The sequence below is a fragment of the Perkinsus marinus genome (genome assembly GCF_000006405.1).
Source record: "Perkinsus marinus ATCC 50983 genomic scaffold scf_1104296951054, whole genome shotgun sequence".
Lineage (NCBI taxonomy): Eukaryota > Perkinsozoa > Perkinsida > Perkinsidae > Perkinsus > Perkinsus marinus.
Window position 1 is genome coordinate 189,715 of NW_003209437.1, and position 27,497 is coordinate 217,211.

Below are 27,497 nucleotides of genomic sequence, written 5' to 3' on the forward strand. Positions count from 1 at the left end.
GACTGCTGGGGCTTCTCGGCGTCGTCAATGCCTTACCTGACAGGAGTGGGCTCGGAATCGCTTAGCTCTCAATAGACGATCCTTTCAGACCCCGACCGACTGAAGACATACGTAGTCTTCGCCTTCCTGCAGGGGTCAGCTCAAGCCCTGCAGCTACTATCGGTGCTCTTCATGCCCACTCCGTTCCCCTTCACCTTAGCCAACTCTCTGCTCATACTCAGTCCTGCGGTACGTGATCAGTCCTCAAAGAATCGATGCAATTTCGTGAATTGTAGGTTAGTTTCACGGCTTCATATTTCTCATGGCAATATGTTTGTGAGATGCGTCAGCTCAACACCGTAAAGGGAGCGGCTGCCCATCAACTTCTATGGGCTGCTGCCGCGTAAACGACTATGAATTGAAGTTTGACCGCGCACAAGACTTGTACAGGTTCGGGCAGCCGACCTCACTACCGCCCCTCGAGATCAGACAGCGAACCTTGGCGCGTGTGTCAGGCGGCCCTAGTCCTGGTGGTCTTCCTGTAATCACAGAGGATCCAGAAGATACCGCTTCCGTGCATAGCACTTAAAATTGTGATTTTTATTGAGAACCTGTTGCGTTTAGTCACTGTTCTTGTGAACCGAGAAGGGTTACTTCTAATAGCCAACTCACAACTAACTCAATATAACGAATATTGTGAAAATAATTGAAATATCACAAAGTGTACAAATTCCTAGTCACGTTGACGATGCCGCGCCCTACCACGCGAGCGCCGGCGACTTATGCTGCGTGTGACGCTACGCCTTGTGCGATGACGTCGACGACTTGTCTCCCGAGATCTCGATCTCCTCCGTGACCGTCTTCTGTCAGGACTGTCACTACGACTCCTGCTTCTCCTCCGGCGGCTCCTACTCCAACTGCGCTCACGCCGCTTCGGAGGTGTCACTTTGGGGGGCGGAAGCTCAACCATCAAACTCGATATGTCGGCAACTACTTGTACCCGATCATTGCTAACTGTAGCAACTGAGGCTGTCGGCTTCCGTTCTCCTGGAACTTTCGGACCCATTGTGGGCACTGAAACACCAAAACTGAGCGCAGTAGACGGCTCAGCGGCTTCGACGGGTTCGCCATCAACATCTTCCTCCCCCAGATTGTCATCGAGAGTCTCCCAATTGTCAGGAACCGCTTCACACTCATCCTCCTCCAACGGCTCTCCATCAGACATCTCCTCATCTTCTTGGCTGAGTTCTGAGATGTCATCATCGGAGACATCCATACCGTCCAACTCTTGTCTGTCGCCCGCAACCTCCATCAACCATCGCTTCAGCTGGGCTAACTTCTCTTCCTTGTTACGTTGTACTACTGAGATTCCATGCGTCTCGCAGACCTATACGCGGAAAACGAAATGAAACCTACTGTTTTCCTTGCCTTTTACCTTGTCGAGTTGAGCATCGTCATACCCTTGCCACTCGTCCACCTGCTCTAAGTCCTTTTCCGTGAAGACGGCCCTCTCATCGTCATCGTCTGCCTTGGGTTGGCCTTCAAGTTCCAGAAGAATGCCTCGCACGAAGTGATGATCAAAAAGCTCTCTCGATGTCCACGACGCCGCACATCGCTGCCACGCTTCGACCAACTCGGGTGTCTTCTCGAACAGCACAAGAGCAAATGAAAACTTCCACAGTGTGTCACGCAACTCACACTGGCGAAGATCTGAGGACGCGCAAGACCCCAGAAATTGCCTCTACCCCTAGCCACGAGCTACCCCCGAATCCCGAGTGCTACCCCTTCTTTCGATATATCGGCTGCTAAGGCTGGAAGTATCTTCTCCAGGGCCGATCTGAACTGCCAGCCAGCTTTCGCCGACGACGCTCCCGCATTGTGGAGCAGATCGTTGATGAAATATGCCGACGCAACAGTCTTCAACGGTGTTGCTGATAAGTTCCTCGTAGACCCTTGAATGATATCTGATGATCATATACAATGGGTAGCCAGGCACGACATGGCTTACTAGGGTAAAGCTGACATACTAGATCGTCGGCAGCCCTCGATCTGTCAATGCACCATACCATGGCCTCCCTGATATTCCTGCGCTTGGTAGTCAGACTCGGCAGCAGCTCCTTCAGTAAGTAGGAGCGATCTTCCTCCGACAGCACAGTTGACTCGAACCTAGCAGAATCAGACGGTGAAAGATTTCCCGACCGTTCAAGTTCCCTCTACTTCTCGTTAGTCTTAACTGCGTTGTCCGAGTTGTCATCACCCTTGGTCTCAGAGCGCCCGGGCGGCACCCACAGATGCCCTTGACCATAGATCATGAAAGGCGTCGTCGAGTATTGTGTCTGCGAGCTTCGAGCTACGACTAATCCCATAGAGTAAATCTTATAACCTGTGTGTCTCCATTGAGATAGGCACAAACTCTCCATCGGTAATAGACTCCAGCAGGAGAGTCGAGCGGTTGTAACAGGAATTGCAGCCGTTTATCGCCTCCTTTCGCGAGAGTCTCAAGATATCTACAGAGGCTCTAATAGAGATTAATTCTACGCATCGCTAGCGGTCTTACTTCTCGAACTCTCTGCCATGCCTAGCCACGTACTTACTGACCTTATCGATATACCTGGCCGCGATAATATCACGCATAGAGGGTGATACCCAGTACATCATCAGGTTGTCTTCTCCACTCTCGGGGTCTACTTCATGAGGCACTTTAACATTGACCCGTTCAGCATTGGCTTCAAGCTGCTTAGCGTCAGCACGGCGAGCAGCCTGACGTCATCAAGGCTCAAAAACAATGGCAAGCGGGAAAGATTTGAGGAGGGTGGTCTCGCAGCTGCTGAGTTGGACCACAGAATCATAACCCCAGGGATCCCTCCAACGAGATTCCCTCCGAAGGTGATGACTTCCCGACCAGCTATTCTCGAGCTCGGCAGCCACTACCTGGCGTTTGTGCTTCTCCTTTAGTTCTTCCAACATGTCGTCCATGGCTTTCCCTCTCCGAGCTCCTGAACCACCGGCTCGGAGTCGAGAGGCGTCCGACATGACGAAGGTGCAACTGTACGAGCGAAAATACAACGAGAAATTTGAAGTTGAGACAACTCTCTAGTGAACCCGTTGAGGAAACGCAAGTTTTTATAAGAATTGCAAGATTTAAAGTATCATCTTGGAATTTTCAAGCGATCATCCTAGGAAATGTGAAAGTTTCTCTGTTGTTTGCCTACATGGGTCAGAGGCTGCCTCTTCCGCCACTCGAGAATCGTTCCAAGAAGATCCTTTCTCGCTATCACATCGGGCTAGCCGAGATGGAGAAGCTATGGAAAGTCTTCACTTCCATCGATAAGAATCGTGAGAATCGCCTACGACTCGATCACTAGAGCGAATGACTGAAGAACGCAACATTCAGGCAACGGATACTGGACCATAACAGAGTGCTTCACACTCGTCGGCGAGCAAACAAACTCAACGGTGGCGCCTCTAATCCTCGCCTTGTTCCATCTTGCGGACCGAGGCAACGACGGTGAGTCTCGTGTAATTATTCTCGAGATGATTCGTGTGAACGATGGAAAACTGATGCTGGAATATCATTGAGCCGTCTCGACTTAGGTAACCTTTCCTTCGACGACTTCATCGTCTCTTTCACGAGCTTTTGCGCCCTTTCGAGGGAGGAGATCATCCAGTTTTTCTTCATTGTAGTTGATACGGATCGCAACGGATTCGTAAGTGCCCATTCGGCTCCATTCGGATGAGTTTTCAATCTGCCGAAGAGTGGAAGTAGACGTCATTACTCAAATCTATTTCGCACTCTGCCATTTCGAGGCACCGATCTTTCTAGGTTTCAAAGCAGGAACTCATAGCCCTTTTCAACTATCGTCCCCCTGGCTCCGACAGCGCTCCGATCTTCCCTTCGAACAACAGACGGGCGTTGAGCCTCTTTCGTGATGGGCGTTGGAAACGCCTGTGAGTTGGTCTTTCTATGAAGCATCGCGTCGTCCATTTGTGTTTGAAGGCACTTTGATGATTTCGCTCGACTGGCTGAAGCTTTCCCATACATCACATTTCCAGCCTTTCACTTGCAAGAACTCGTCCGGAGGAAACTTCTCGGTGAGTTATGTCGATTTTGTCACGATATTTGTTCCCTGTGTCGCGTGAGACATCTCTGAGTACAGCGGTGGAATGCGCATTGTCATTAATTGGAGTCTTGGTAGGGGTAAAATTCTGGGAGAACTGGGGTGATGAGAGAGTTCTAAGCATGCAACACGAACCTGGTCGGAGCGGGGCGAAAGCGGAGACGGATCAGCCTGAACGGGCAACGATGGGAGACATCCTCGAGTGAGTTCAACTGAACCCATCGTGGTTAGAAGGAGGAAGGACCAATCAGGTACTCCAATCGTAAAATCATGGAGGATGTGAATCCCGTAGTGAAGAAGCATGATGATAGTGGTAATATGTTGCCACCATCTTTTCGACCGAATCGCGCTCTTTGTTGTTTTTTTCCGGGAGGCGTTCTGTATTCTCCATTGTGTAATTCGAAACTTGTCCAAGAGACTTCTGGAACTATGCCTCGCAGAGATAATGTGTTTTTCTGTAGATGATGATAGCGTGAAATTCGGCCTGGAAACGGTCATTCGTGACAAGGATGCGGCCATGGCTAAAAACCCTTTGCTGAATATGATTCGAAACCCGACGTCTGCATATCATGTAATACTCGGTAATTCCATTCGAAGACTCAGCAGGGTCGGAACTCAAGATGAGAAATACGCGAAAAACAGTGATAGAACTTGCCGTGGAATGCAGAAGGATATGTGGCGATTATTCGAGTCGTAGGTACCATACGTGACGGATGAATTCAGGAGATTACAAGAAGATGCTCGCAAGTAAGAGGGTTCGCTTCCTGGGGGGGGGGCAACTGATCGAGGCCACAGGAGAACTATATAGGCTTCTGTGATGATCTCGTGATGCTCACAAGATCAGTCGTATTCTTCATCAGGTTAGAGAAGGAGAAACAGAAACGGCAGTTGCTCCGAGATTTGAATGTGAGCCGCGCTTGGGCGTTAGAGCTGATCAAGCTCGCAAACTGGAATCGTATGAGCCTCGACTGGTATCCACTGCTTGTCCCGTTAGCTTCCTGAGGGAGATGGCATGGACGATTACAGCATCTCTGGAGTGAGCGAAGAGTGGTCCCCCGATGTCTAATTTTCCCAACTGCATTGCGTTGATGAGCGATAGTGGTTCGGCATCCGAAAGTGCCATGGGATTATCTTCACGGAAAGATGTGGGAAGATTCGTGACTTTCTCATTCCTAAGCATTTTTCTGATCACCATGGTAAAACACCAAGGACACGTAGGAGCCCTCAACCACTGCATTTTCTCCTCCGAAAGTAAGGAATTTCGGACTCTAGTCTCTACTCCATCACGAATGCGGACTACCAGTCACCAGTTCGCGAGAATTTTTCGTTCTCTTAATATTTCAGGCAACATCGTCAAAGCAGCCATACTCACCGTAATCGTCGTCCTATTACTCGTGGCTGCGTGTGTAGCAGCCGCGGGATTCAGCGAGATCCTGCGTGTTGGAATGCTGTGAGGAGATCCCAGTAACGAGCTTGCAACCAAATTTCCCCTTCTAGGTGGACTTCTGCCCTAGTCCTTGGGTATTGTACGAATCCCTACATCGCGCTGAGAGTACCGCTCTAGGGTCTGAGCCGCAAGTGCGATGCACGTGCAGCTCTAACATATTGATTCTCCAATGGAGTTATACAATCTGTGCTAAAGGCACGGGTGATTCTCTTCGCTTGGCAGTATCAGTCACCGCCAATATTCCTGGTGGATAGTTGGAGAGCATCCACACGTTATAGACAATCATAATGCTAATCACCACTGTTAAATGCCATCATATCATGGCCCTAATTGATAGATAGTATTGAGAATATGTGTTGTGTTCAAATCGTTGCAGTCGAATACGATTACTTCACCACTCGTAAATTTTAAAGCATCAGTTCTGTGAAGGTAATCACCAATACATGACTTCTGTGAACAGCAAACAGACACGAATATGGCACGACGACATATTCCACAGGTAAAGTAAAATCGATTATGTGTATGTGCTAGTATGTGCGCACACTGGAAATAATTTTCCAACCAAAAACCCGTCCTCGAGTCCCGACACTTCCATCTCCCAGAGCATGCAAACACAAAGTCTCATCATATTCCACGTGGATACCATGTCAAAGATTAGTAACTACCTAAAAAATACGACTCTTCTAGAGTTGAAATAGGGTAGGTTGTATCGGGCAGGGAAGTAATGCGATCAAATACACTTGGGGGCTCCGCAGAAAATGGCAGCACGTCGGAAAAGTCACCAGTATGGGGCATGACACACAAAAAGTCCGCAACCGACTTAAAAACCCTAGCTCGAGGGACTCGTCCTTGGAGACCAGGAAGTCGATGCGTCTCTATGGCATTGGAGTAATCATTTCCACGACTCACAAAAGGTAAATACTAGAAAGAAGATATCGGTTGCATAATAGAGCACGATAGACGAAAGAAACTACTCCTACGAATGGGAGGCTCTCATTCGAGTACACGATCAAAAGTAGTAGCAAAAAATTCAACGATTGGATCTCTACTATAGTGCGACTGAGCTGGCGATGGCAACGATGAACAATTATTAACTCGTACGAGTTACTACCGATTGCATATATAGAGTGAGCAATCTCATATGAGAGACCCTAAGATGCAGCACTAGGAGGTGTAGTATCGCTAGAAAGGGAGTTACACAATCCAAATGGATGGGATCCAGGGATGCCTGAACAACAACGATGGAGCGATTCGCCGATCAGCTCCATATGAGCGTAACTACCAGAATAGCACGGACCGTACGCGCTGAGGTGATGGGAGTTGACACCACTAGATTGCTGCTCGACCGGGATAGGGGTGAAAACTGGACTGGTGGATGGGGTATCTGCCAACGCCTTGGAAAGTCCCTCGCCAAAGAGGCGCGACCGACTCACCAGAATAGAGCTGTTGCTGAAGACCAGTGGGCCAGGCGGATCCAGGAGGGCTCCGCTGAAGATCGTCAACGGAGAAAAAGTTAGACACAGAACGTGGTACAACTGAAGGAGTTCCAATGCTAGTGAGCGTAAACCTCATAAGTGCTACGCAGAGGACCGACAGGCTGCACTGGAGCGTTGTCGTTTCCAACATGAGCTTGGTTAGGCATAGACCATAGGCGGCTAGTGGGAGTGATGAAGTCTGTGGCATAAAGAGGATTCATCGGCATCCCCAACATGGAGTTAAACACCTCGGTAAGATGTGCAGCGGTCTGAGTTCCTGATCATGGAGAAAAAGACCGATCTAGACTACCAACCTGAGAATATCAGCTACCCGGGTGCCTGGACGTCAACGACCTAATGGCTTCGTCTCTCAACCTTTGCGCCATGTCTGTCACTGGTGTAGTTTCATCAGACGGTGAGACAAACACATTGGGAGGGACTTCCAGGGTTGGGCTTGCTTTCTTCCTCTCTAAAACCGTGAACCACGTGTCTCGTCCAGGATCCTGAACGACCTTACCTCTCTTCTTCTGACTCTTGTTCGCCCTCTTCTTAGTGCCTTTCTCACCCGCTTTGTTCGGGCTTTTAGCCCAAGTCGCTCCTACTGTCCAGCCCGTACCGAAACGGTCATAAGCAACGATCTGAAGAGATTACAATATTACTCATCTCACTCAAGAGTTTCCCTACTTGTTGTCTATCCGCGTGTCGCTTGACATGAAGTGCACAGCTAGTATGTGTGAAACGGACGAACGCAAAACAGCGCGATCGCCCCCACGAGTCGCGTACCACCTGAATAACACGGTGATTGGAGGGCTTCGAGATCAGGATAGCCACCTTAGTCGACTCCACGCAGCCATCCTCACAGCAGGACTTCGGACTGTATTTAGTCGCTAGTTGGACGAGATCGGCTTCTGCCACCTCCCGGGGAAGTCTGACGAACATAAGAGTGCGAGTAGCAGAACCTGAGGAAAGACACGCGATAGAAACCACTAAACCAACACTGATGAATAAACATGAAAATGTGCAAGTGACATACTAATACGCTGTATATACTCAAAGGCTCATTCTGCCAGGAGCGGCTCTACGTTTATAGAAGACTCTTCCCGAAAAGATGAGTCTTGATCAAATTGCCCATTTTCGCAGACAGATCCCCCAGCGGCTACCTGGCCTGTCCCCTCTATTCTCGTGATCATCGGATAGATAGTCCCATCCATGGGAGCGCGGGGCGGATGATCTCTGACGGACCATAAAAAGCGCTGGAGACGGGTACGACAAGTAACAGAGTACTACAAATTCGAATCCTGGCTAGACCGAAGGCCTCACACTACAGTCAAGCTGATTAAGACGGACTCAACGAGACACTCAAGGCCAGGTAATTGTGCGAAGCAATTGTTGCGGACAGAGCACTATAGAAACAAGCAAGACCCGTATAAACTTGCTTGTCCAACGCTAGTGAGTAACGACTATAAATGAATGCTCTCTAGTGCAGTAAGCGGCGACACGTAATGGTAGACGAATGTTATTGTAACAGGAGCGCAGCAAGCCTCGCTGACGAGGCGGAAAAGACACATCTCAATCACGGAGTTTTTCAATATACGGCAACATCGTCAACATTCATCTCGGACTTCATGGGGCCATCTAGCATTACGTAGACCTTCCACAGACCCAAACATCAGACCGACGTACGGTACGACTTTACAAAGTTCAGGAACTATGCCTCTGTAAAGCCCCCTGACACCATCAGTTCCGACGATGTGCTTAAAACAATGCCATGCAGTAGTGAATCGCTTAGGACGACCATGGAGCCCATCCATTTGCATTTGTCGCCGAACCAAATCAATTGGAAAACACATAGAACTAGAAGCGAAGCCACTGAGACAGCCACTCGTTATGGCTAGTATAGGCGGTAGATCGTCCTCACCGGTATATCTCTTGTAAAGGCTCTTCACGGTACCGAAAACCTAACACATCACGAGTTCGACGTTCACGACGTAAACAAGGTAGAGCTATTACCTCAAAGTTGATTGCAAATGTGGGCATGACGTAGCAGAGCGTGGGGATAACGCCTCGGTAAAATGCCCGGAGCCCTTCTTCCTTCCTAATGAGCACGAGACAGTGACCAATGCCCTTGTAATGGGCAGTCTTCGTCTGTGTCGCGAGCCGAGCCTTGACAACGTCAAGTGGATAGCATGTGAGACAGGCACATGCTCCAGCGCTAGCTCCAGCAGCCAAATCGGCGAATCGCCAGTTCAACGGGAATAAACTCTTCACGCGGTCCTGGACCAAAAACGTGATCCCAGCATAGGGGAATCGGTGCAAACAACTCGCTCCGTTTCCCTTCCACATCGAGAAGAAGCCTTCTTCGGTTATCATCTTCGCCACAGACTCGAGGAGACGAGTATTATTAGGCGATCCGCGAACGTAGAACTTGTGCGGCCGCATCGACTGCACTTGCATCAAAATCGTCGTCCTACTCAAGGGAGCAGTACATGTCTTCGCTATGCACGCGCCTAAGCCTCCCGAGAGGAAAGACTTGGTCGCCAACCAGGTATCATCATTGATTGGGAGGGTCGTCATAATCCTCAAAGTCGAGTAATTCGTTCATTCGGACCTCTATCAATCGATTACTAGGGCGGTCGCGATTTCACAGCGCGGTTTGAAAGTCTGGAAACAGGTTGAATCTCGTACCTGATTCACTGAGATCGTCAGCCTAGTCATTGCCGAAAGAGTTAATCCGGCGTGAGCCACACCTGATCATGTTCTTCCGGGCAGCCACATTGCGTGGTCTCAAAGGGATGACTTGTGCATCGGCAAATGGCGTATAGTAACGTGGCCAAATGCTTTGTTGAACTATCATGTATAACCTATCGAGGAAGCCTCGGGACGATGCCGATGATCAGTACGATGATAGACGGTCGCTCGTTTGTCCATTGTTCCCTTCCTGAAGTGTTCCAAGCCATCAGGAATTCGATTGACAATGCTGAGCGTTTCACACAGTTTCCTGCATTTGCGATAGGCTTACTTCGCAGGCTCGCGTCTATGCGCGACAGTGTTCTCGTAGTGCACCGATATATTTATGTCAGCAGCGAGTCCTCCGACAAGCACTTGCTGCAGTACGGCAGATGCTCCTCCGCTTCTTCAGCCTGTTGTCGACCCTTCTTCCCATCCTGATTGGGGGTCTAGCATCACCACACGATGGAATGAAGAAGGGGGAATGTATTGGATCGAAGAAGAGATGAAGTCCAAGTTGTCACTGGTGCCACTTACCGATCAAGTAAGGTTAACTCCCTGGGTTTTCCCGGAATTCAATTTGCTGTTCAGGAAACGTTGGACCTGATCGCTTTACTAGGGCGGAGGCTTTTAGAGATGGACGTTCACCAGCTTGAGAGGGCCGTGTATAGGCTTGGCAAGGACAAATGCAGGCAACTACTCGCCGTAACTGAGGAGAAAATCAAAAACAATGTGGGTTCATCAGCAAGACAATTTGCAAGTCCATGAGTGGTTACTCCTCAGGCTCCCGAAGATGCGCTATACCTATACACTCAAGACGGCAGCAAGAGAGCGCGCACCCCCGGAGGCGTGTTCTGGAAGATAATCAAAACAAGCGAGGATATCGAATCTCAAGATAAGAGGTATCACTCGACGTCGAAAATCCCAACAGCTGAACTTTCCTATTTTTCTATCCTTAGTTTCATCTTCCGCGGCAATACAACCAGACAGAACAAGATTCGCAGGGATAAGGCGGTAAGTTATTCTCCTTCGCCGCGGTCTTTGCACTGCCTTGCCCTTCAGCGCATCGATCTCATCTTCGCCAACCTCAGCTGCTTCGCTCCGTCTGATCCAAGAGTTCGAGCGGTAAGCCCTTCCATTATAGTCATCAGCTTCGCTACTACTTTCTTGAAGATACGCGATATCGTTGCCGCTCTGGGCATGACAGAAACGACAATCGCGGAACGATTGATAGAAAAGAAGGCAAGTACCTCTGCTGTGCCTGGAGACAATCCGTTACTACTGTTGTTATCCGTCTACGAGTTGAGGACATTGCTGTCAGGGTGTCGACTTCGCCCGCTCGCTCCTAGCCGAGAGCCTCGAGCTTTGCTCGGATGCATCGAATGAGAGATCTGCGGTAGAAGCCAGAATTCTGAGAAAGAAGACCCATACGGAGACCGTAGATGGTGAGGAGGTTGAAGTGAAGCGTGAGTGGCCACAGGCCATAGTCTCCCCTTTAGTCTTGTTCTAAACAGGTACTCCGGGGGGCGTGTTTGCCCAACTCATCAAGGCAGACGAAAAGTATGCAATGATTACGTGGCATGTAAATCTACATTTCCCAATTTTCAGCATTTCCGCTGAGGATAAGCTGTACATCTTCGCTCTTGCTCGCGGTGGGAAGGGCACGGCTCCGCGACGTGGCCAAGGGAGGGGCCGGCCACCTATGTTCACGAAACAGTACCAGGATGCCACTTGGAGGACATGTGGCGGAGTGGGAACTCCTGGGAGGTGGGCAATCGAGGAAGGGGGATGGAAGGTCGATTTTTTCTTCCAGGTTTGTTGGAGATATGGACTATGAGGAGCGCGGTGAAGCTCTCCCGTCGGCAATACCTCCACCTGAGGGGAACATGGCTGGATTCATGATCCTTCCGGAGGGTAAGCACGGAAGGCATTGGTTCGGCATCGGTAGCTTCTAACGCTTCAGATGCACCTGAACGTATCGTCGTACTCGAACTCGCGGCTGGCTTGGGCGTCAACATGTCGCTGATACACGTGAGTCAGCATCGAGAGGGCCCTAATACACATCCTTCCGACTCGCATTCTCCAGGTCCACTTCCTTGAGCGCTTGGTGGTGAGGAAAGGCATAGCAGTCGCTGTGGAGCTCTATGAGGCGACCAAGGTAATCTGTCGTGACTTCCCGGCGTTATCAGTGGGTGTGTTTTCAGAGGATTGAGAAGGAATGTGGCGGTCGCTTGGGTGGAGTAGTAACTCGACTGATCAAGGAAGATGACAGGTCGGCACAGGAAGCAACTCTACTATCAGCGGTCTGCTAGGTTCACCGAGGAAGACGTTGCGTTCATCTACAAAGTCGTGCCGTCCCCGGAAACTAATGGAAACGACGACTCTAGTCCGATGAAGCAAGTGATCAACACAGCGGAGGAATCAGTAGCTGCTGAAGCCGAGCGTGGTGATGGCGAAGAGCTGTGTTCATCAGGCTCGCTTCAAGCGACTCCTGGCCGAGATGGAAGTAATGAATAGGATATGTGTCGGGCTGAAAATACACGATCAGCTTATGGTTGAGCGGATGATCCACAGGAAAGGACTCGGGTGAGATCCTAGGCTTGTCAGTATCGTGCAGTGAAGATTCTGGAATCGTGAAAACTGAGTTCCGCGTGTCTTCTAGATTCGCGAGTGCTCTTTATGAAGCAGTAACGAAGATCGAGAATAACGGCGGTATGATGAGTGATGACGGGACCAGGAAGAGAACTCCAGCAGCTATTTTCATCAAGATTTTCAAGGAACAGTGAGTTGGACATGGCCGTCACACGAAAATTCCCCAAGCGGCTTTACAGAGCGTCTACGGAAGATATAGAGTTTGTGTTGTCGGACTCCATGTCGTGGTGGAAGAAGCCTTTGGACCTCGGAGTCAACGCTGCGGCGATGACGAGCGATCACGGTGAGAATTTTCGCGTCACATGAGGACTGAAATGTCATGTTCGCTTTACTCAGATGATGATGACCAGTTCAATACAGAAGTGGCGCGAACTCTTGCTGAGGCAACGCTTGTGCGTGGGATAGCACAGAGTCTTCCTCGTCTCAGGGCATCCTGTTGGAGCTGGAGCGGCTCCGCTTGCCTGCCTCTGACTGGATCATCGTTGAGAGAGCAGTAGAGCGAGTTGGAGCTTCTGTCTGTCGTCGAATGCTATCTCGAACCAAAAGATTCTTCGAACGCGATTTCAGGGTGGGGCACTTACTAGCTAATCTCGCTTTTGACGTGGTCCTCAGGCGAACGGTGGATCAACTTCTGCTCACATAGAAACTCCAGGGCGTGTCTGGGCTGGCCTTCTGCTCCACAAAGTTGGGTGAGTCCACCGCTAACAGTATACCATCACGGAGGGTCGATCGTCTCAGTGTATCCCGAGAAGACCTCAACTATATCTTCGGTGTCGCTACTCTCTCACAGCGTCGGCTGATATCGGATGCTGCTGGAACAGCCGGCAGCACAAAGGGTTGTCTCGTGGTCCCGGATGTTGTCGAGTGAGTCGTTCGGGAATTAAAGCATTGCTGACTTGCCTGGTAGGCCCCCATCTAAATCGCACCAGCAGATAGCCAAGGCGCTCACGCTCGGTCTCTCAATGCTCACCATCACTGCTAATGACCTAGAGGTCACGGGCCGAGTCGTGGAGCGGCTCGGAACCGACGTCGCTAGGTGAGCAGTATTCCTGTGGGCTAGTGGTGACGGCCTTTCATCAGGGACATGCTGGCGTTGACCCAACAGGTCGAGGAAGAGGGAGGAGAAATGTCGCGAGATGGGACTAGGAGGAAGACCCCCCTCAACGTCTTCCTCAGCCTCCTCAAGTTCAAGCGCGATCGTTTCGGGTAGGGAGCGGTCCAAGGTGTCGTTGTTCGGGCGAGAATGTTGTTGTTCCGTGTAATAGGGTAACGGATGAGGATCTTCGCTACATCTTCGAGAACCCTAAGAGGCTCCGTCGCGATACCATTCGGGAAGACATGCACTATGTAAGGTCTTGTTGTTGTGTACGCACTCTACGAGATCTTGGCGGTCGTCCATGCAGGCACCATCACTATTCACTCCAATTCGGCCTTTCTCCCAGCTGGAGAAATCGGGCCGCGACAGAGACACGATTGATTTCATCAAGGTAGCGCGATACGGTGTCCTCAACCTCAGCCTTCCGTAGTGTTTGGTTTCCTCAGAGCTTCCTCGTCCCTGCCCTCCCATGCTTGGAGTACATCCCTATTCAAGATCCACGGCTGGATACTGTTATCGCAGGAACGGTGTTCTTGGGTCCTGCTAAAATGAGGTACTGATCGCTGGTGATGTGCCGGAGGTGAGGTGCCCGATTTCAGCATGGTCGAACGAGCAGTATACACATTCGGCTCCGATTGGGTCCACGAGACTCTGCAGAAGATCAACGACGACATGATGGCTGCAGAAGACTCGAAGGTACAGCGGTAGTCCAGCTTTACTGCTTTACTGTGATTGATCACTCAGTTTTCCTGCACCACTGCCTTCAAAAACTCCATCAAGGAATATGGCACTATGGCACAGTATGACTTCGTCGTTGCTCAAGCGTGCGAGGCTCATGTAATGATCAGAAGTTCTTATGCTTATCTATCTCGTGCCTCGCAGGTCTCCCGAGATGAGGTTGAGGAGCCAGTTCAACAGAAACGAGTCACCCTGGCGCCCAGGGTGAGTAGACTTCTGCTCTCGATGGGGTTCTTGAACTCATCAAGCCATTGGAGTTTCGCTCTGCATGGAGCTTTTCTGAAGTTGATTCGTGTCAGCCAAACGCCGTCGCTCGCGGATCATATGGTAAAGGCAAAGGTAGAGGCAAGGGCAAGAGTGGGAAGGGGAAGGGTAGAGGGAAAGGTGATGTTGGCAAAGTGAGTGTTTCTCGTCGGCCGCTCCTCCTTGTTACTCGTGAGCAATCTCAGGGCTGGCGTCGAGGTCACAGTAGTTGGAGGCAGCATGATCCCTATGAAGAGGACCGCTATGTTCCTGTACTTGGCAGGAAGCGAGAAAGCCCAGAGCGCGTCGATGAGGATGGATTCGTAGGCAAAGCAGCAAACTCTCTGGCTTATGGTTAATGTAGGTTACGGTAAAGCAACGTCGTGGTGGCAAGAGGACCTCCGAAAATGAGGCGGTGGAGCTTCGGCCTGCCTTGGCTGTGACTAAATACACTGATCATCTTGCAACAGACCACCACGACCCAGCGCAGCCTTCCCCCACGACGCGGGAGTAGTCAATTGAAGTGAAGCATGCCATCATCGCGTATCGTTTGAACAGTGAGACCTTGCTTTTTCCACGGTCAAGGAGTTCGATGTTCAGGGCCCCACACCTTCACAATCAAGCAGTTAAACGATGAATAGGGCATGTGGAATCAATTTGCATGTTTCCAATAAATCAGCAAGAAACGAAGCGACTGCCTTAGTTTTGTGTTGTCAATTGTGCTCGGTGGAGTTCGCGACGTTGACGCGGATCAGCAGTCTTATCACGGTTTTCAAACTGACAACGTCGAACACAAAGACAAATGCCTGGTTCGTGGCTGTGAAGTCGGGTTCGGTAGAGCGCGTTAAGGAACTCCTTGAGAGTGGAGTAGCGACGCTCGAAGTGAGTTTTCGTGCTCGAATGCTTAGACGCAGCGCCGGCGGCTTAGATCATTGATAATGAAGGCTGGACGGCTGCGCACCATTGCGCCATGCTGGACTACTCGGAAATGCTCGAGTTTCTCGTCACCAAGAAGGCCGATGTGAATGCGACTAACAAGAGCAAAAGTAACGATGCTCCTTCGCCTTTCCTCCACGAGCGTATGTGAATTCAGGGACGCCGTTACACATTTCCGCAGACTGGGATGCTAGAGACTGCATGCATATCCTCACATCGAATGGCGCTGATATCTCACTTAAAGATTCGTAATGGAGTTTTCAGCATTCGCCTGGTGAACGACTGAAGTTTGTCTTCAGCGCTGGCCGGACGCCTATCCAGTATGCTTCCGATGATGCTCGAGGGGTACTGAAAGAGATTGCACGAGTGAGCCTCTTTCCTATAGGGAATCTTCTGGAACATTGTACAGGCAACAGCAGAGGCACACTCTGCCTTCAAGAGGACTACAATGAGAAAGCAGACTCAGGACTTAACAAATTGCGCTCTCGGCGACAGGTTGCGCCCTCAAGAGGACGATAGAACACATCTGGTAGACGTGGCAGCATGATGCTTCTTGAGGAAGTCCTTACGTCCCTCAGAAGCCTCCTGTGCTCCACCGTCCGCTGAGCGCTCGCGGATCTGCTGATCCCGCGCTGTTTCTGTCAACATCGTCAACCTCCAGCGCTCCACCAGAACGGGAGAGGCCCAGTCGGGCTGCACGTGTCGATCGGAGGCAACATCTTGAGCAGGTCTTCCAGGCCTCTAGGGTGAGTTGCTGCGTCGATGCGGCAGAGAAACTCTCACTACCTGCACAGATGGGAGACGTTGAGACACTGAAAGCCTTGATGAAAAAGCAGCAAATAGACTTGAACGTTCAGGATAAGGAGGGATGGACTGTTATGCATCATGCGAGCTTTATGGGGCAGACACATATAGTTCGGTAAGTGCTAGCGTTTGTAGCAGAGCGCCCGGGAGCCCATCTCCTGGAATTCGCAACCGTTCTTTGCATGTCAGCTACTTGATTGACAACGGCTTCGAGATAGGACCGAAAAATAAGGTGAATCCTCAGCTGACGACTAACCCAGATGCACGCGGGGACTTTAGTTCGGCCGTACTCCCCTTCATCTGGCCGCCGAGTGGGATAACGACGAGGTTGTGGAACTGTTGCTTTCCAGAAAGGCCGATTTCAACGTGCCAGATAAGGACGGCTGCTCTCCACTAGAATGTGTAGTGAGCTCTCTCGGTTGAACGTATATTGTTAAGACACTGCGACAGGCTGGGGACTTGTCTCGAAGTTTGATGGAGAACCAGTCTTGGTCCAAGCGAAGTTCACTGCTATCCGACGGAAATGCGCTTTCCGTCGCAGCAGTGTCGGAAGCTGTGAGAAATGGTAGGAATTGTGAGCATCTTCGCTCGCTGTTGGTCAAGGTGGTGGCCATCCTTTTCTACCAGAAACTGACTATCTAACAGCTTCGCTCGACTGCGAGATTAGTTTAGATGATCTCGTCGAAGAGGAACAGTTGGGCACTGGTGAGAAGTTTTTTATCGTCTCGACGAGCCTAGAGTTTCAAGCCGGTCAGTTCAAACTATGCTCCAGGTTTGACAGCTGATGTCTATAGCGGTACCTGGCATGGGACTGATGTTGCGATCAAGAGAGTCGATTGGACCATGGTAGCAACCTAGGTCGCTTGGTCGCGAGATCTACTGAGAATTATCGGTTGAAGTTATGTATTGCATCGTTATCTCAGGCATCGGATTATGAAGCCACCAAGGCTTCTCTGTTGAGAGAACTGACTCTCATGACGCGACTACGGCATCCTGGGATCGTCATGGTCATGGGAGCTTGCCTCTCTTCCCGTCCGCTCAGACTCGTGAGTCGCGTCCGAGTCATGGAAAACAGATGGACTCTCTTTTCCAGGTTTGCGAACTCTGTCGCGGAGGTAGTTTGGACTCGCTGCTCTACAAGCAGCCCGAGGTCGGGCTGTGCTCGAAACAGAAATGGAAGATGTGCATGGACGTTGCGCAAGCAATGAACTACCTGCACACATCGACGCCAATGATAGTAAGGACCACGGAAGAGGTGCCTGGATGTGAGTGCTGCCACTCTCAGGTGCATAGAGATCTCAAGAGTCCAAACCTTCTCCTCGCTCATCCAGTACGTTGATCATGACGTTGTGTGCACAGGTAGACTTTTCTTCTCTAGATAGCAAGTACCTACGACACACCAGTCCTGAAAGTATCGGACTTTGGACTCAGTAGAGCTACGGCTGAAGGTGGTGACTTCGCGGTGAATGCCGAGGGTGAGGTCAATGGGACCCTCCATCCTCTCCTACGCCGCTCGTTGGTTTTAGGGACATACACTTGGATGGCACCAGAGCTACTGGAGCGCCCTGACTTCTACACTGAAAAAGTGAGTAGTGTCGGTGACTATTCGCGCACCAGTATGATGCAGGTGGATGTGTATAGCTATGGCATCTGTATGTACGAGGTAATGGCACGGAAGATGCCATTCTCAGAAAAAGGTGAGCGCCGAACTTTTTGATAAGAACCCCTTTGACTGTCCACATTGTTTATCGAGAAATGTTGTTCATCAATTGCTGAATCATTGTCAGGCTACGAGCCCCTATCTATAGCTCTCCATGTTGCCAAAGGGCTTAGACCCGACATCGCGTTGATCCCAAGTGGCACACCTAGAGAAATGATCGTTGCCATGGAAGAGGTAAATGGTGCCCACTTTACCTAACTCCGTACATGTCTTCTGCAGTGTTGGCGCGAGAAGCCGGAAACCAGGCCCAGCTTTCAGCATATTATCAAGTCGCTACGTCAAGTTATTCCGAGTTGACTGCAGCTATGTTCATCAGTTCATGTGTCGGTGTTCTATTGAAGTGACCTCCTGCGTTCTTGATAAGTCGGGGGGAAGAAAACAGTTAAAATTCACATCCTCACATAAATTCATGCGAAGGCATTTTAGTATGCACGAACGGCGATCGAAAAATGGAGAGACGAGGACTAAAGAGGGGATATTTGTAACAGGATTGGATATGGGAGAGGATGATAGGAGGTGAAAAACTCTTGCTGTGGAAAGACCAGACAATACCTGTTCGAGGTCCAACTTGCCAGTGATTGCCAAGCGCGCTCCGTCTATATCACACTTCGCTTACGACCCACGATCGGCCGAGTGGTTTCACACGAGAGGAGTGAGTCGTCTGATGGACTCCCGACTCGGGAATTCCAACCGTCATACTTCCTGTGATGGTTGTGTACTGGTTCTATGATCAGGGCACGGATGACCTGGCCGAGTTGCGTAGGCTCATATTGGGAACCAGAAAAAAGCTCGAACGCTCACGGAGCGAGTTGGATGGTATAGATGTTGTTGGGATGGCGCAAGCCTCACTGTGACAGTTGCAGGTCTGCAAGTGCATGTCCAGTCTACGAAATGCCTGCATAGTGTGTCTGGGAAAAGTTTAAATCCTCGAACAGAGCAACGGAAATTCCTTCACCGGTAAGTAGACGTATCAGGTATTTACATAATACGAGGGTTGTTCTTAGGACGGCTTCCTCTCCTCACGTTCAAAGACGACCCCTATCGTTATGGATTGGGGCTAATCATCTTGTGAAAAGCAATCAACATAGGGTACCTCATTTTGTGAAACGTCGCTGAAACATGAAATCATGGCAGCAACGGTTGCGTTGAGTATATCCAGTTTACTTGGACAAAACTGGAGTTTTTCGGATCCATTGGAGTATCTTCTATCATTCTGATTCATTGCTTTGACTATCAACACGACTCCACACTTGCCCGGCTACATTGAATACCAAGTAATATGCTTAATCTACTGGCCTGCAGGTGCGAAAATTATATTAGATGACTTCTTGATCATCAGAAAAGAAATCTTCGTCTAATTCCCCGTCTGAGTTAACGTATTTCTCGCGTTGACGTTCAAGCCGATTCTGAGATGTGGAACAAATCAAAAGTCATTCAATGAACCAATCGGCCTACTACCCGCTGATCCACCTTTTCCAGCGCTTCAACCAAGCATTCGTCGCCATCTTCATCGTCTTCTGTTATGATGGGCTGGCAGGCGTAAGGGGGTCTAACATTTCCTAGAATAGACGACATAATCAAACAGTTAGGAAGACTACGACTCCCACCTATATCGAGACCGAGAGTCCTATTTCGGTGGCCCTCCAAGAGAGCCTGTCGCTGACGATGGAGCGTTTGACAGAGAGTGTAACTCGTTGGGTCCACCCGCTGCTCGTACGGCTGGGCGTATGTGAAGGGGTCGTATTCAGAATTATCGGCCACTGACGATACACTATCCACGGAGTTTCTCCTCGTAGACTTATGCCTGGCCTCGGCCTTTGGTGTACCTGAAGGGAGAACAGATGAGATGGTCACGACGAGCGATTCACGCACCGCCAATCTTTATATCATTCATATCCCAGCTGATCTCAGAATCGCTATCCGATAGAGGCTGAAGACAGAGTATCCACGAGCGAGAGACCGCATCGTGAGCACGTAGGCCTGGGTAGTACCAAATCGCCGAGATCACCAGCCACTAGTCCATCCATCAGCAAGTCTTCCTCCTTATTAACAAATTGATGGTCTGTCATGTACTGCTGGATGGCTCTGAATCTCCGGACGCCGTCTTTCTTGTATGGAACGTCGGTTGCGCAGTCGTCTGCACCTATCTCGCCGTCGTCGTCGCTTTGCGGTCTAGTTCTCGGTCCAGGCGGTTTATTCCGATGAGGTGCCGGAGACTTCTTAGATCCTCGACAATAACGCCGATTGCATTCCTTTGCCGTTTTTGTACCAACCGCTTTCGCTATGCGCTTCCAGAACCTACTGTAGACCCATCACATCGAAAGTTGCTCTGTCGGAGGTAAACTTCCTAGTAGGGTGAGACACTTACCCTTGATTCACAAGCTCCTCGTTATCCACAGCCGTAAGGAGTCTATCGACTTCTTCCTTCGTCCATCCATCTGCATCGCGCTCGATCTGAGTCTCCTGAGGTTCAGTACTGGAACCTCGCCGTGCTCTCGCTCTAGCCTGGATCCCACGAAATGAGGAGTGACAGTATACCTTTCGAGAGTACCTTCGGTCGTTTTTTCTCAGCCGCACTGGCCACGGTCGACTTATCCTCTTCTACTGGAGGATCCAACCGAAGACTGCCAGCTCCCATGAATCTGCCGAAATCCGTCTCGCTGAGTATGTCCTCGTAAGTACAATCGTCATGGTGGAACCTATTTGGAGAGCTGGAAACTACCATCCCTGGGTGATTGCATTACTCCACCAGAGCCGCGTTCTCGAACTTGTGTTGTCCAACTTCCACAACACTGCCTTGGAGCCATCCTTCGAGAAATTTACGCTCGACCCGAAACCCGATAGACATCTTGAGCTCTGCAAGGAGATAGGTACCACAGACTCGGATCACCCACTCGATCATTACCCCCAACGAAGAATGGTTTGAATCCGCGCGGAACCTTCAGTCTCTTCTTTTTCCGTCCCCGAGTCGCGGCAGGGGCCTGTGAGAGACAGAGCATCAGCACGAGTAGGCCTCCTCTTAAAATTACTCGTTGCAACTCAGTGACGGATTCAATCGCCTCGAATGAGCTGATCCATTCCGCGATCGATTCGGACTGCTGATTCTCGACGATATCCGCTGGATCACCCTTTAAGAAATCACTCCCCTCCAGCTCGCGTTCCTTCACACTCAGCCGTCGAGTGGGACTGGTCGCAGCTATCGATCGTTTCTTCGTCTCCACTGGAGCTACCACGGTCTGCCCTACGCTACCGGACACGCTGTGCTGCCGACTACCCGGCCTAGAGGTGCCTTGATTTCGCGCCACATGCAGTTGCAACATGAATTGATCGAACGAAGTGTCTGCGCTGCTCCCGGCAGCAGATGCCCTTCGCGAGGCCGCTGCCGACGGGTTGTCGCACACCAGAGATTGCCGGGGCCGTTTTCTCGTCTGGGAAGATATTCGGGAAACTCGATTCTCCAGGATGCGCGGCGATGGTAGTTCCTCGAGCCAAGTCGGAATGCCGCTGTCAGAGCTCCCGTGGGATTGACAGTAACTAATTCGAAACCACCTCATCCTCGACCGCACGTCACTCGAATCTCATATGCACGTCACGTGTTCTTTCGAAGAGTTGTGCAGCACGCATGCACAATCAGTCTCCGACACAAGCGCACCATGCACGATCCTACCTTAAAATGCACTGCCATCTGTCCCATGGGAGACCGTTCTCGAATAACTCCATAACTCGCGGATGAGGGCACTCCTTAGTTCCATGGGCAGCACCTCCGCACGCTGACTCCGCCGTAACAGGAGTGTATCGCCCTCGAAGACGAACGACAGAACCTCGAAAGATTGAAGCACCCGTGGTCATCAATGCATAGAGCAATGTCTGTCGAGCCGGTACCTCCTCTAGTGACAACGAGCTTCTCCGTGAGAGCGTGGATTATCTCGCTAGTTCCCCATATACTTCCCCTCAACTTAGTACCGCTGGCGTCAAATTCAATACGCTCTCCTTGAATCACAGGAATCCTTCGTTCTTTCTGTCGAGCGAGTATCATCGCCCAGTTATACTGAAAGGATAGGAAATTTTGTGAAGATACGATTCCCTCGCTGACGATGTCGTACAACACATCGTCCCGACTCATGCGGAGCGTTTCGCCAAAGGCCATGACTGCGCTCACCAGTTCGAGCCTCTTGGTGCGTTCACTCAAGTTCCTCGCACATAGTGTACATCGCCCTTGGTGTAGAGGCTCGCATTTGGCGTGGGACTAAGAACGGGAAACACGAGTCGAAAGATCGCTTCGACAGCAGTGAACCCGACGCTACGTTACCGTGTGTCGGCAGGTGACACACTTGTTCACCAGGTCCCCACCAGTACCGCAGACGATGCAGAAGTTGTAGTGCATCGGCACTTTGATCTTGGCATGCCGCTCTTGAGCACACGTATCGCACAGCCAGTGTCGAATTTTCCTCGGAGGGCACCGAAGTGGAGGGTATGTACAATGGGGATGACACCGGAACCCACAGCCGTGACACCGAAGAACCTGAGACGAGGCTTCGAACGCCGAGCGAGATGAGGCTTGAAGATTCCAGTACCACGGGGCACTTAGTATCGGTGAGCCCTAAACATCGTTGACATTCGGGAGGCTTTCCACCGCGTACCAGCGGATCCGCCAACGCTTGCCGTCGGCTTGTGGCCATTACTTGACAATGACCACCCTATATTCCCGAAGGACGACACAAACGGAAAGTAGATGAATATCCTGTGGCCAACTCCGACCAGCCAAGAAACCGGTACTAGTGGGTCCAGCGCACGGTTTTCTCAAGGCTGGCTCTCAAACTATGCTCCTCGAAACTTCCGAGTTTCCACACATCTCGAATCGACAGTTGTTCATGTCGCGAGCCTCAGAATCGTGTTGGGAGAACGACGAACTTCCCTTGGCTAGAATCGGTCAGCCATGATCCACGTCCCCCATCAGTCACCAACCCAACACTGCAACATCGAGAGAAGGGTGAGGTTCCCCGCTAATGGAAACACAGACGGCACAAGCCGAGAAGAAATCTAATGAGTAAACTTATCCCCGCTCTTGGATACGACACTGCTGGCAACATGGCATCGATTCACAGTCTTCACACCGGGCGACAAACCAAGACAGACCTGACTTATCGCTCGGACAACATCGGGTGCCACCCATGAGAAAAGTCGCTTCGGGAATGGCTGGTTATTATATCTGAGGACTCTAGACGTCATGAAAAACAGTAACCGAATCTACCTCGCGAGGCATTGCCACAATAGCGAGATCGGACAAGTTGTTTTACCCAGAGTGAGAACACAGCAGACCCAAGTACACGGTTTGTAGACATCACGATCGACAAACGCCCTGTCGGACCAGATACGCCGAGCTGTGGCAAAACTGAAGTCCCCAGTAAGGTTCAATAGCGCACCTATAGAACAGGAATCAATAAACGGTCGGTAAATCCGCTAGATGATCGACGGACCGATGAACCAGCCTACCATCAGAGGTTCGAACCTGATCCCCGTCAGTCCAATTGATCACCTCCCCTTTAGAGAGGAAGAGCTGCATGCCCGAGGCCGCACCGGTGTTGTCTATAACAACCGTTTTACCAGCCATCAGCATCCGAGTTCGCCCATCGCGAGTTTCGAAAACAGGGCTCCAGTTGAACTGAGACCACTATAACCATCATCATCCACGAGCGTTTCAGAAGCCTCTCTAGCAGCTCGAGCTCACCAAGTCGACGGCTCGTTTACCATTCGCCCTGCACTGCCAGCAATATCCATCCTTCAGTCTACCACAGGCTACATGAGCCTGAAGCCTCCATAATTCCTGTGACATCAACGCTACAAAGAAGATAGTACCGAGTAACGGCAACCTCTGCAAGTGCCTGAGGGCGCCCCACTGCTAGACTTGCCGCACTCCAGGCAATTATCGTAGTGGATGGGCAACCCGCAACGCCAATAGTATTCTTGGGCACAGCCTCCGCAGATCCAACCTCGACTACTCTTCTGGCTGCTCGAAGATAGCTTCGGGAAACTGCACTTCTGATGACATCGAAAACCGCAAAAGCTGCATTTCAGAATCTGAAATACAGCGAGCTAGTGATCAAGTCGGGAGATCCAAGCCTACTGTACTTTCCCCTGTTTCTGCCGCAGACAAACTTGACATACATCAGAACCGCCACTAGAGCGGCATTTCCATGAACGGTATCGAGAGCATCGCTTCGCTGAGGATGTCATCACTTTCTTTCGGTCAAGGTCTTGCTTCGGCCTGTCCTTCCCGCCTAGTTTCTTGATACGACCCGAAAGTTTCTTCTGTTTTCGCTCCTCTGGGGCTCCCGAACCCGCAACGCTTGAACGTAATGGCCCTGGTGGTCGTGGGGTTTTTGAAGATGGAGATCCCATCCAGACACGACCAAGTCTGCAAAGTCAACAATCCGATATACGCACTCAATGTTCCAAACTTTAGGGTAAAACGGGACGAATAAGAGGCATCGAGAGGAGGGGATAGTCGAGGAGTTGCCCATTCGTGCTGCAGATTCTCTGATTCTTCGTAATCACTAGTGGGTCATTCACTGTTACCAGCCCCGATTGAGTGACATAGAAAACACCAGACGCAGGGTGAAATCAAACGGAAAAGTGTCATACAGGGCATCAGACGGATTTGCAAATGAGTCATGAGTTTCGTCGGAAACGATAGATGTTCTGAAACGTCTTTCAACGTGCAGGATTCCTTGGCTGGGGACTGACTATCGCTGTGAAGTCTGCCAAGTGGGGTTCTCCCACCATAGAGCCTCGTCGTTTTCTGAGGAGGAAAAACACACGGCTCCACTACACAGCTAAGATAGGATAGACCCACCACTCTGAGCGGGGTCTAGATACGGCCGGCCTCGAATGTGATCAGCAAACTTCTCAGCCATCATCAATGTAGGAGCGTTCAAATTGCCAGAAGTCATCGAAGGCATCGCACTCGCATCCACAACTCGAACCTGTTACGAACAAGCCATTCCTGGCCATATGTACGCTTCTCTGGCGAAACCTTAGTCACTCACATTCGAGGCCCCATACAGTCGACCGTGCTCGTCCACGACTTTCCCCATAGCAGCAGTGCCTATATTGATCAGTGTTTAAACTTCAATATGCGAGCAGCCCCTGAGGTCTTACATGACAGATGATAAGCAGAGTGGCTCGAATTCTTGATCCACCGGTCGCAGTCGTCGTCGCTGTCCAAATTGAAGTCTGTTGCTGGTGATAAACGACTCTCCATGTAACTAGCCAAACGACGTGTGAGTCACTTGACGGGTATATTCCTCAACACTGTCATGTGTTGTGGAGCTGACTCACTAGTCTTTCAAGGCAGGCTGCTCCATAATCTCTATAGTCCTCCTCAAGCCCTCCCTCATATCCCTCATATCCTCGACATCAGCCAGGAAGTTCGGGTCAATCAGTGGCTCATCTCGCGGATCCTTCGACGTTATCTTTATAGCCCCTCGCGATTTAGGACGCATCGTCCCACCATGAGCCTGGTAGCCGTGATGAGGGAGGAAATCGAGCTGCCCCACAACACAGCCTGGGATGAAGTGGAATTGGAAGTCGGGGTGTCGGATTCCTGCTCGAGTCCTTATGAAGCCACCAGTATCAAAGTGATTAGACGCGGCCAAGCCCGTTCCCTTGAGGAGCCACTCGATGCCCGTGAGAGCCTTTAGATGTGGGTACCGCCACGTCGCCACCGGAAAGAGGCTAACAGGCTTTGAGCAAAGATACTGAACGTAAAATTCCAAATGGTCTTGTAGGTTCTGCCCAACATTCTGGTTAGCTATAACTGGATCAATCGATAGAGACCTCAGATGGTCAGGATCACCTACTCCCGATAAGTTCAGGATCTGATGAATCAGAGTGAGTGAAATTCCATAGACCCACAACGAAGAGCACCTGTGGGGTCCCGACGGCCCCCATCGCCATAATGATCTCTCGACCAGCTTTAATATAACGAGGCTCGCCCACGTGATCGATATACCTGATAGGGAAATGGTATCCGAAAACGCTGTTTATGACGTATAAGCCTCACTCTACTCCAATACAACGTTTTTCGGCACCATCAGGGGAGCGTTCCCATACAAGTCTGTTGACCATTGCTCGGGTTATTACCGAGCCTGAATATCAAGTACGACGAGATGGCAGTCTGCGATGGACTAATACAATTAGGCCTCTTCGCGGCTTCATTTAGATAAGCCAAACCCGCATGGCATCGCTTGCCGTCAGAGGTGACCTTGAAGCGCGAGAGCTCGAAGGGAGTTTCGGAGGAGTCCACGGGACTCACAGTCATGTCCATAGGGCCGAAGCCTTCCTGCTGTTTACCATTCATGTCCTCTGTATACGGATAGCCAGCTTGTACGCCGGCATCGACAAACGCCTTGAATAGCTCATTACCAGTGGCCCCACGTCTTACATGGATGGGACCAGCCCCACCACGGTAGCTACAGAACCATCGAGCAGAGAATCATATCGCTCACTAGACTTACAAATTCTCGCCCAACTCGTGTGTAGTGGACTTCTTAAAATAAGGGAGGACGTCGCGATAGGACCAGCCCGGGCATCCTGAGGAACCTCGAGTGCGGTATCAGTTTTACGCAGAGCTGTTCTACCTTCCTGTGAAGCCCACCTCTCAAAGTCTAGAGCATGCCCACGAACATAGACCATGGCGTTGATACCAGACGAACCACCTGCCAGATGGCAATAACGGTACAGTGCTTGATCGAGCCAGCGGAGCGATGTTCAGACCACCTCGCCAACTGGTAGCTGTACATTGCCGTACATCCTAGTCGTAGTATGACTACCTTACCTGTCATTTTTCCTCGTGGCTGATGCAGTCGTCGGTTGTTCATGTGCTTCTGCGGCACAGTGTGGTAGTCCCAGTTATACTTCTTGTTGGCCAAGTTGAACGTCAGGGCCGCGGGCATCGCCGCTTTCCACCAATCCCAGGACCCTCTGTGCCACCTACCTGCTTCAAGCACGGCCACCTGAGCGTCGAACATCGCGACTGTCGAAACACGCGGGGCAGATCACCTTGACGTTGGGATCCTCCGAAAGCCTGTTTGCCATGACGCAGCCCGCTGAGCCTGCGCCCAGGATAATATAGTCAAAGTGACTTGCCGCAGCTACCGAGAGGCATCGGAGTGGAGACTGCGAGAGCATATTAAAACTATTAGGACTCCTCAGTACCATCGCAGATGCGAACGGTGCATGCACCCTCCAGGATCCGGCCAGCTGGCGGTCCGCGGGCAGTGGACACGGATCAGCTGCTGTTCAACAGCAGCACAGGGTTGATCACGAGGCATATAGAGCTGACCTACAATACGTGATGGCAATTCGAAGGGAGATCGTTGACTTCGCAGAGTTCGGATGGTGCTTCATTTCACAAATTTAAAGATGTGCTGATTAATGAGCGATTATGCGTGAGAAATACCTAATTCTGGACGTTTTAACTCGTGCTAAAGCGACTTGAGAAAATGAGCGCATCTGTATATCGCCACTGCGCAACGTGGATTACATGATCGGCTCCGTGAGG

At 50.7% G+C, this 27,497-nt stretch overlaps 9 protein-coding genes across 9 annotated transcripts; 3 read left to right on the plus strand and 6 right to left on the minus strand.

Annotated features, from left to right (window-relative positions):
* Positions 1-969: 969 nt before the first annotated feature.
* Pmar_PMAR008765 (conserved hypothetical protein) lies at positions 970-3,012 on the minus strand (the record flags this gene model as incomplete). Its single annotated transcript, XM_002777784.1, has 10 exons — positions 970-1,053; positions 1,100-1,366; positions 1,415-1,678; positions 1,762-1,943; positions 1,988-2,145; positions 2,197-2,315; positions 2,363-2,486; positions 2,537-2,590; positions 2,633-2,739; positions 2,911-3,012. The coding sequence occupies 10 exons, from the start codon at positions 3,010-3,012 to the stop codon at positions 970-972; spliced, it is 1,461 nt and encodes a 486-aa protein (XP_002777830.1).
* Positions 3,013-3,191: 179 nt separating this feature from the next.
* On the plus strand, positions 3,192-3,344 carry Pmar_PMAR008766 (hypothetical protein; the record flags this gene model as incomplete). Its single annotated transcript, XM_002777785.1, has 1 exon — positions 3,192-3,344. The coding sequence occupies one exon, from the start codon at positions 3,192-3,194 to the stop codon at positions 3,342-3,344; it is 153 nt and encodes a 50-aa protein (XP_002777831.1).
* A 3,752-nt stretch (positions 3,345-7,096) lies between these two features.
* Pmar_PMAR008767 (hypothetical protein) lies at positions 7,097-8,264 on the minus strand (the record flags this gene model as incomplete). Its single annotated transcript, XM_002777786.1, has 5 exons — positions 7,097-7,296; positions 7,351-7,488; positions 7,537-7,657; positions 7,803-7,978; positions 8,180-8,264. 5 exons carry the CDS (start codon positions 8,262-8,264, stop codon positions 7,097-7,099), a joined length of 720 nt encoding a protein of 239 aa, XP_002777832.1.
* A 126-nt stretch (positions 8,265-8,390) lies between these two features.
* Positions 8,391-9,593, minus strand: Pmar_PMAR008768 (oxoglutarate/malate translocator protein, putative; the record flags this gene model as incomplete). The annotated part of the gene is made up of 2 exons (XM_002777787.1): positions 8,391-8,977; positions 9,030-9,593. The coding sequence occupies 2 exons, from the start codon at positions 9,591-9,593 to the stop codon at positions 8,624-8,626; spliced, it is 918 nt and encodes a 305-aa protein (XP_002777833.1). The 3' UTR covers positions 8,391-8,623.
* Positions 9,594-10,075: 482 nt separating this feature from the next.
* Pmar_PMAR008769 (hypothetical protein) lies at positions 10,076-12,532 on the plus strand (the record flags this gene model as incomplete). The annotated part of the gene is made up of 16 exons (XM_002777788.1): positions 10,076-10,290; positions 10,338-10,478; positions 10,530-10,648; positions 10,706-10,760; positions 10,809-10,871; positions 10,920-10,988; positions 11,068-11,212; positions 11,261-11,306; positions 11,355-11,513; positions 11,560-11,660; positions 11,710-11,777; positions 11,833-11,904; positions 11,951-12,018; positions 12,059-12,170; positions 12,220-12,332; positions 12,409-12,532. Exons 1-16 carry the CDS (start codon positions 10,093-10,095, stop codon positions 12,530-12,532), a joined length of 1,653 nt encoding a protein of 550 aa, XP_002777834.1. The 5' UTR covers positions 10,076-10,092.
* Positions 12,533-12,617: 85 nt separating this feature from the next.
* On the plus strand, positions 12,618-18,133 carry Pmar_PMAR008770 (serine-threonine protein kinase, putative; the record flags this gene model as incomplete). Its single annotated transcript, XM_002777789.1, has 35 exons — positions 12,618-12,681; positions 12,735-12,790; positions 12,826-12,966; positions 13,011-13,087; positions 13,137-13,262; positions 13,306-13,434; positions 13,479-13,604; positions 13,664-13,745; positions 13,802-13,885; positions 13,941-14,047; positions 14,094-14,190; positions 14,239-14,331; positions 14,377-14,436; positions 14,532-14,630; positions 14,682-14,798; positions 14,840-14,985; positions 15,231-15,357; positions 15,404-15,521; positions 15,569-15,659; positions 15,711-15,777; positions 15,821-15,940; positions 15,990-16,157; positions 16,206-16,330; positions 16,405-16,447; positions 16,495-16,615; positions 16,654-16,780; positions 16,883-16,920; positions 16,988-17,061; positions 17,139-17,261; positions 17,309-17,452; positions 17,501-17,549; positions 17,619-17,690; positions 17,742-17,800; positions 17,843-17,912; positions 18,003-18,133. The coding sequence occupies 35 exons, from the start codon at positions 12,618-12,620 to the stop codon at positions 18,131-18,133; spliced, it is 3,471 nt and encodes a 1,156-aa protein (XP_002777835.1).
* Positions 18,134-19,191: 1,058 nt separating this feature from the next.
* On the minus strand, positions 19,192-20,783 carry Pmar_PMAR008771 (hypothetical protein; the record flags this gene model as incomplete). The annotated part of the gene is made up of 8 exons (XM_002777790.1): positions 19,192-19,341; positions 19,394-19,494; positions 19,543-19,761; positions 19,808-19,865; positions 19,927-20,233; positions 20,304-20,440; positions 20,487-20,634; positions 20,680-20,783. 8 exons carry the CDS (start codon positions 20,781-20,783, stop codon positions 19,252-19,254), a joined length of 1,164 nt encoding a protein of 387 aa, XP_002777836.1. The 3' UTR covers positions 19,192-19,251.
* A 2,176-nt stretch (positions 20,784-22,959) lies between these two features.
* Positions 22,960-24,352, minus strand: Pmar_PMAR008772 (hypothetical protein; the record flags this gene model as incomplete). The annotated part of the gene is made up of 6 exons (XM_002777791.1): positions 22,960-23,144; positions 23,187-23,358; positions 23,429-23,597; positions 23,664-23,741; positions 23,792-24,013; positions 24,065-24,352. Coding segments are annotated over 6 exons (1,098 nt in total), but the record flags the coding sequence as incomplete, so codon positions are not given.
* A 326-nt stretch (positions 24,353-24,678) lies between these two features.
* On the minus strand, positions 24,679-27,124 carry Pmar_PMAR008773 (Choline dehydrogenase, putative; the record flags this gene model as incomplete). The annotated part of the gene is made up of 12 exons (XM_002777792.1): positions 24,679-24,734; positions 24,789-24,918; positions 24,982-25,040; positions 25,094-25,200; positions 25,274-25,812; positions 25,862-25,946; positions 25,998-26,082; positions 26,129-26,406; positions 26,452-26,527; positions 26,575-26,652; positions 26,772-26,949; positions 26,996-27,124. 12 exons carry the CDS (start codon positions 27,122-27,124, stop codon positions 24,679-24,681), a joined length of 1,800 nt encoding a protein of 599 aa, XP_002777838.1.
* Between the last annotated feature and the right edge of the window lie 373 nt (positions 27,125-27,497).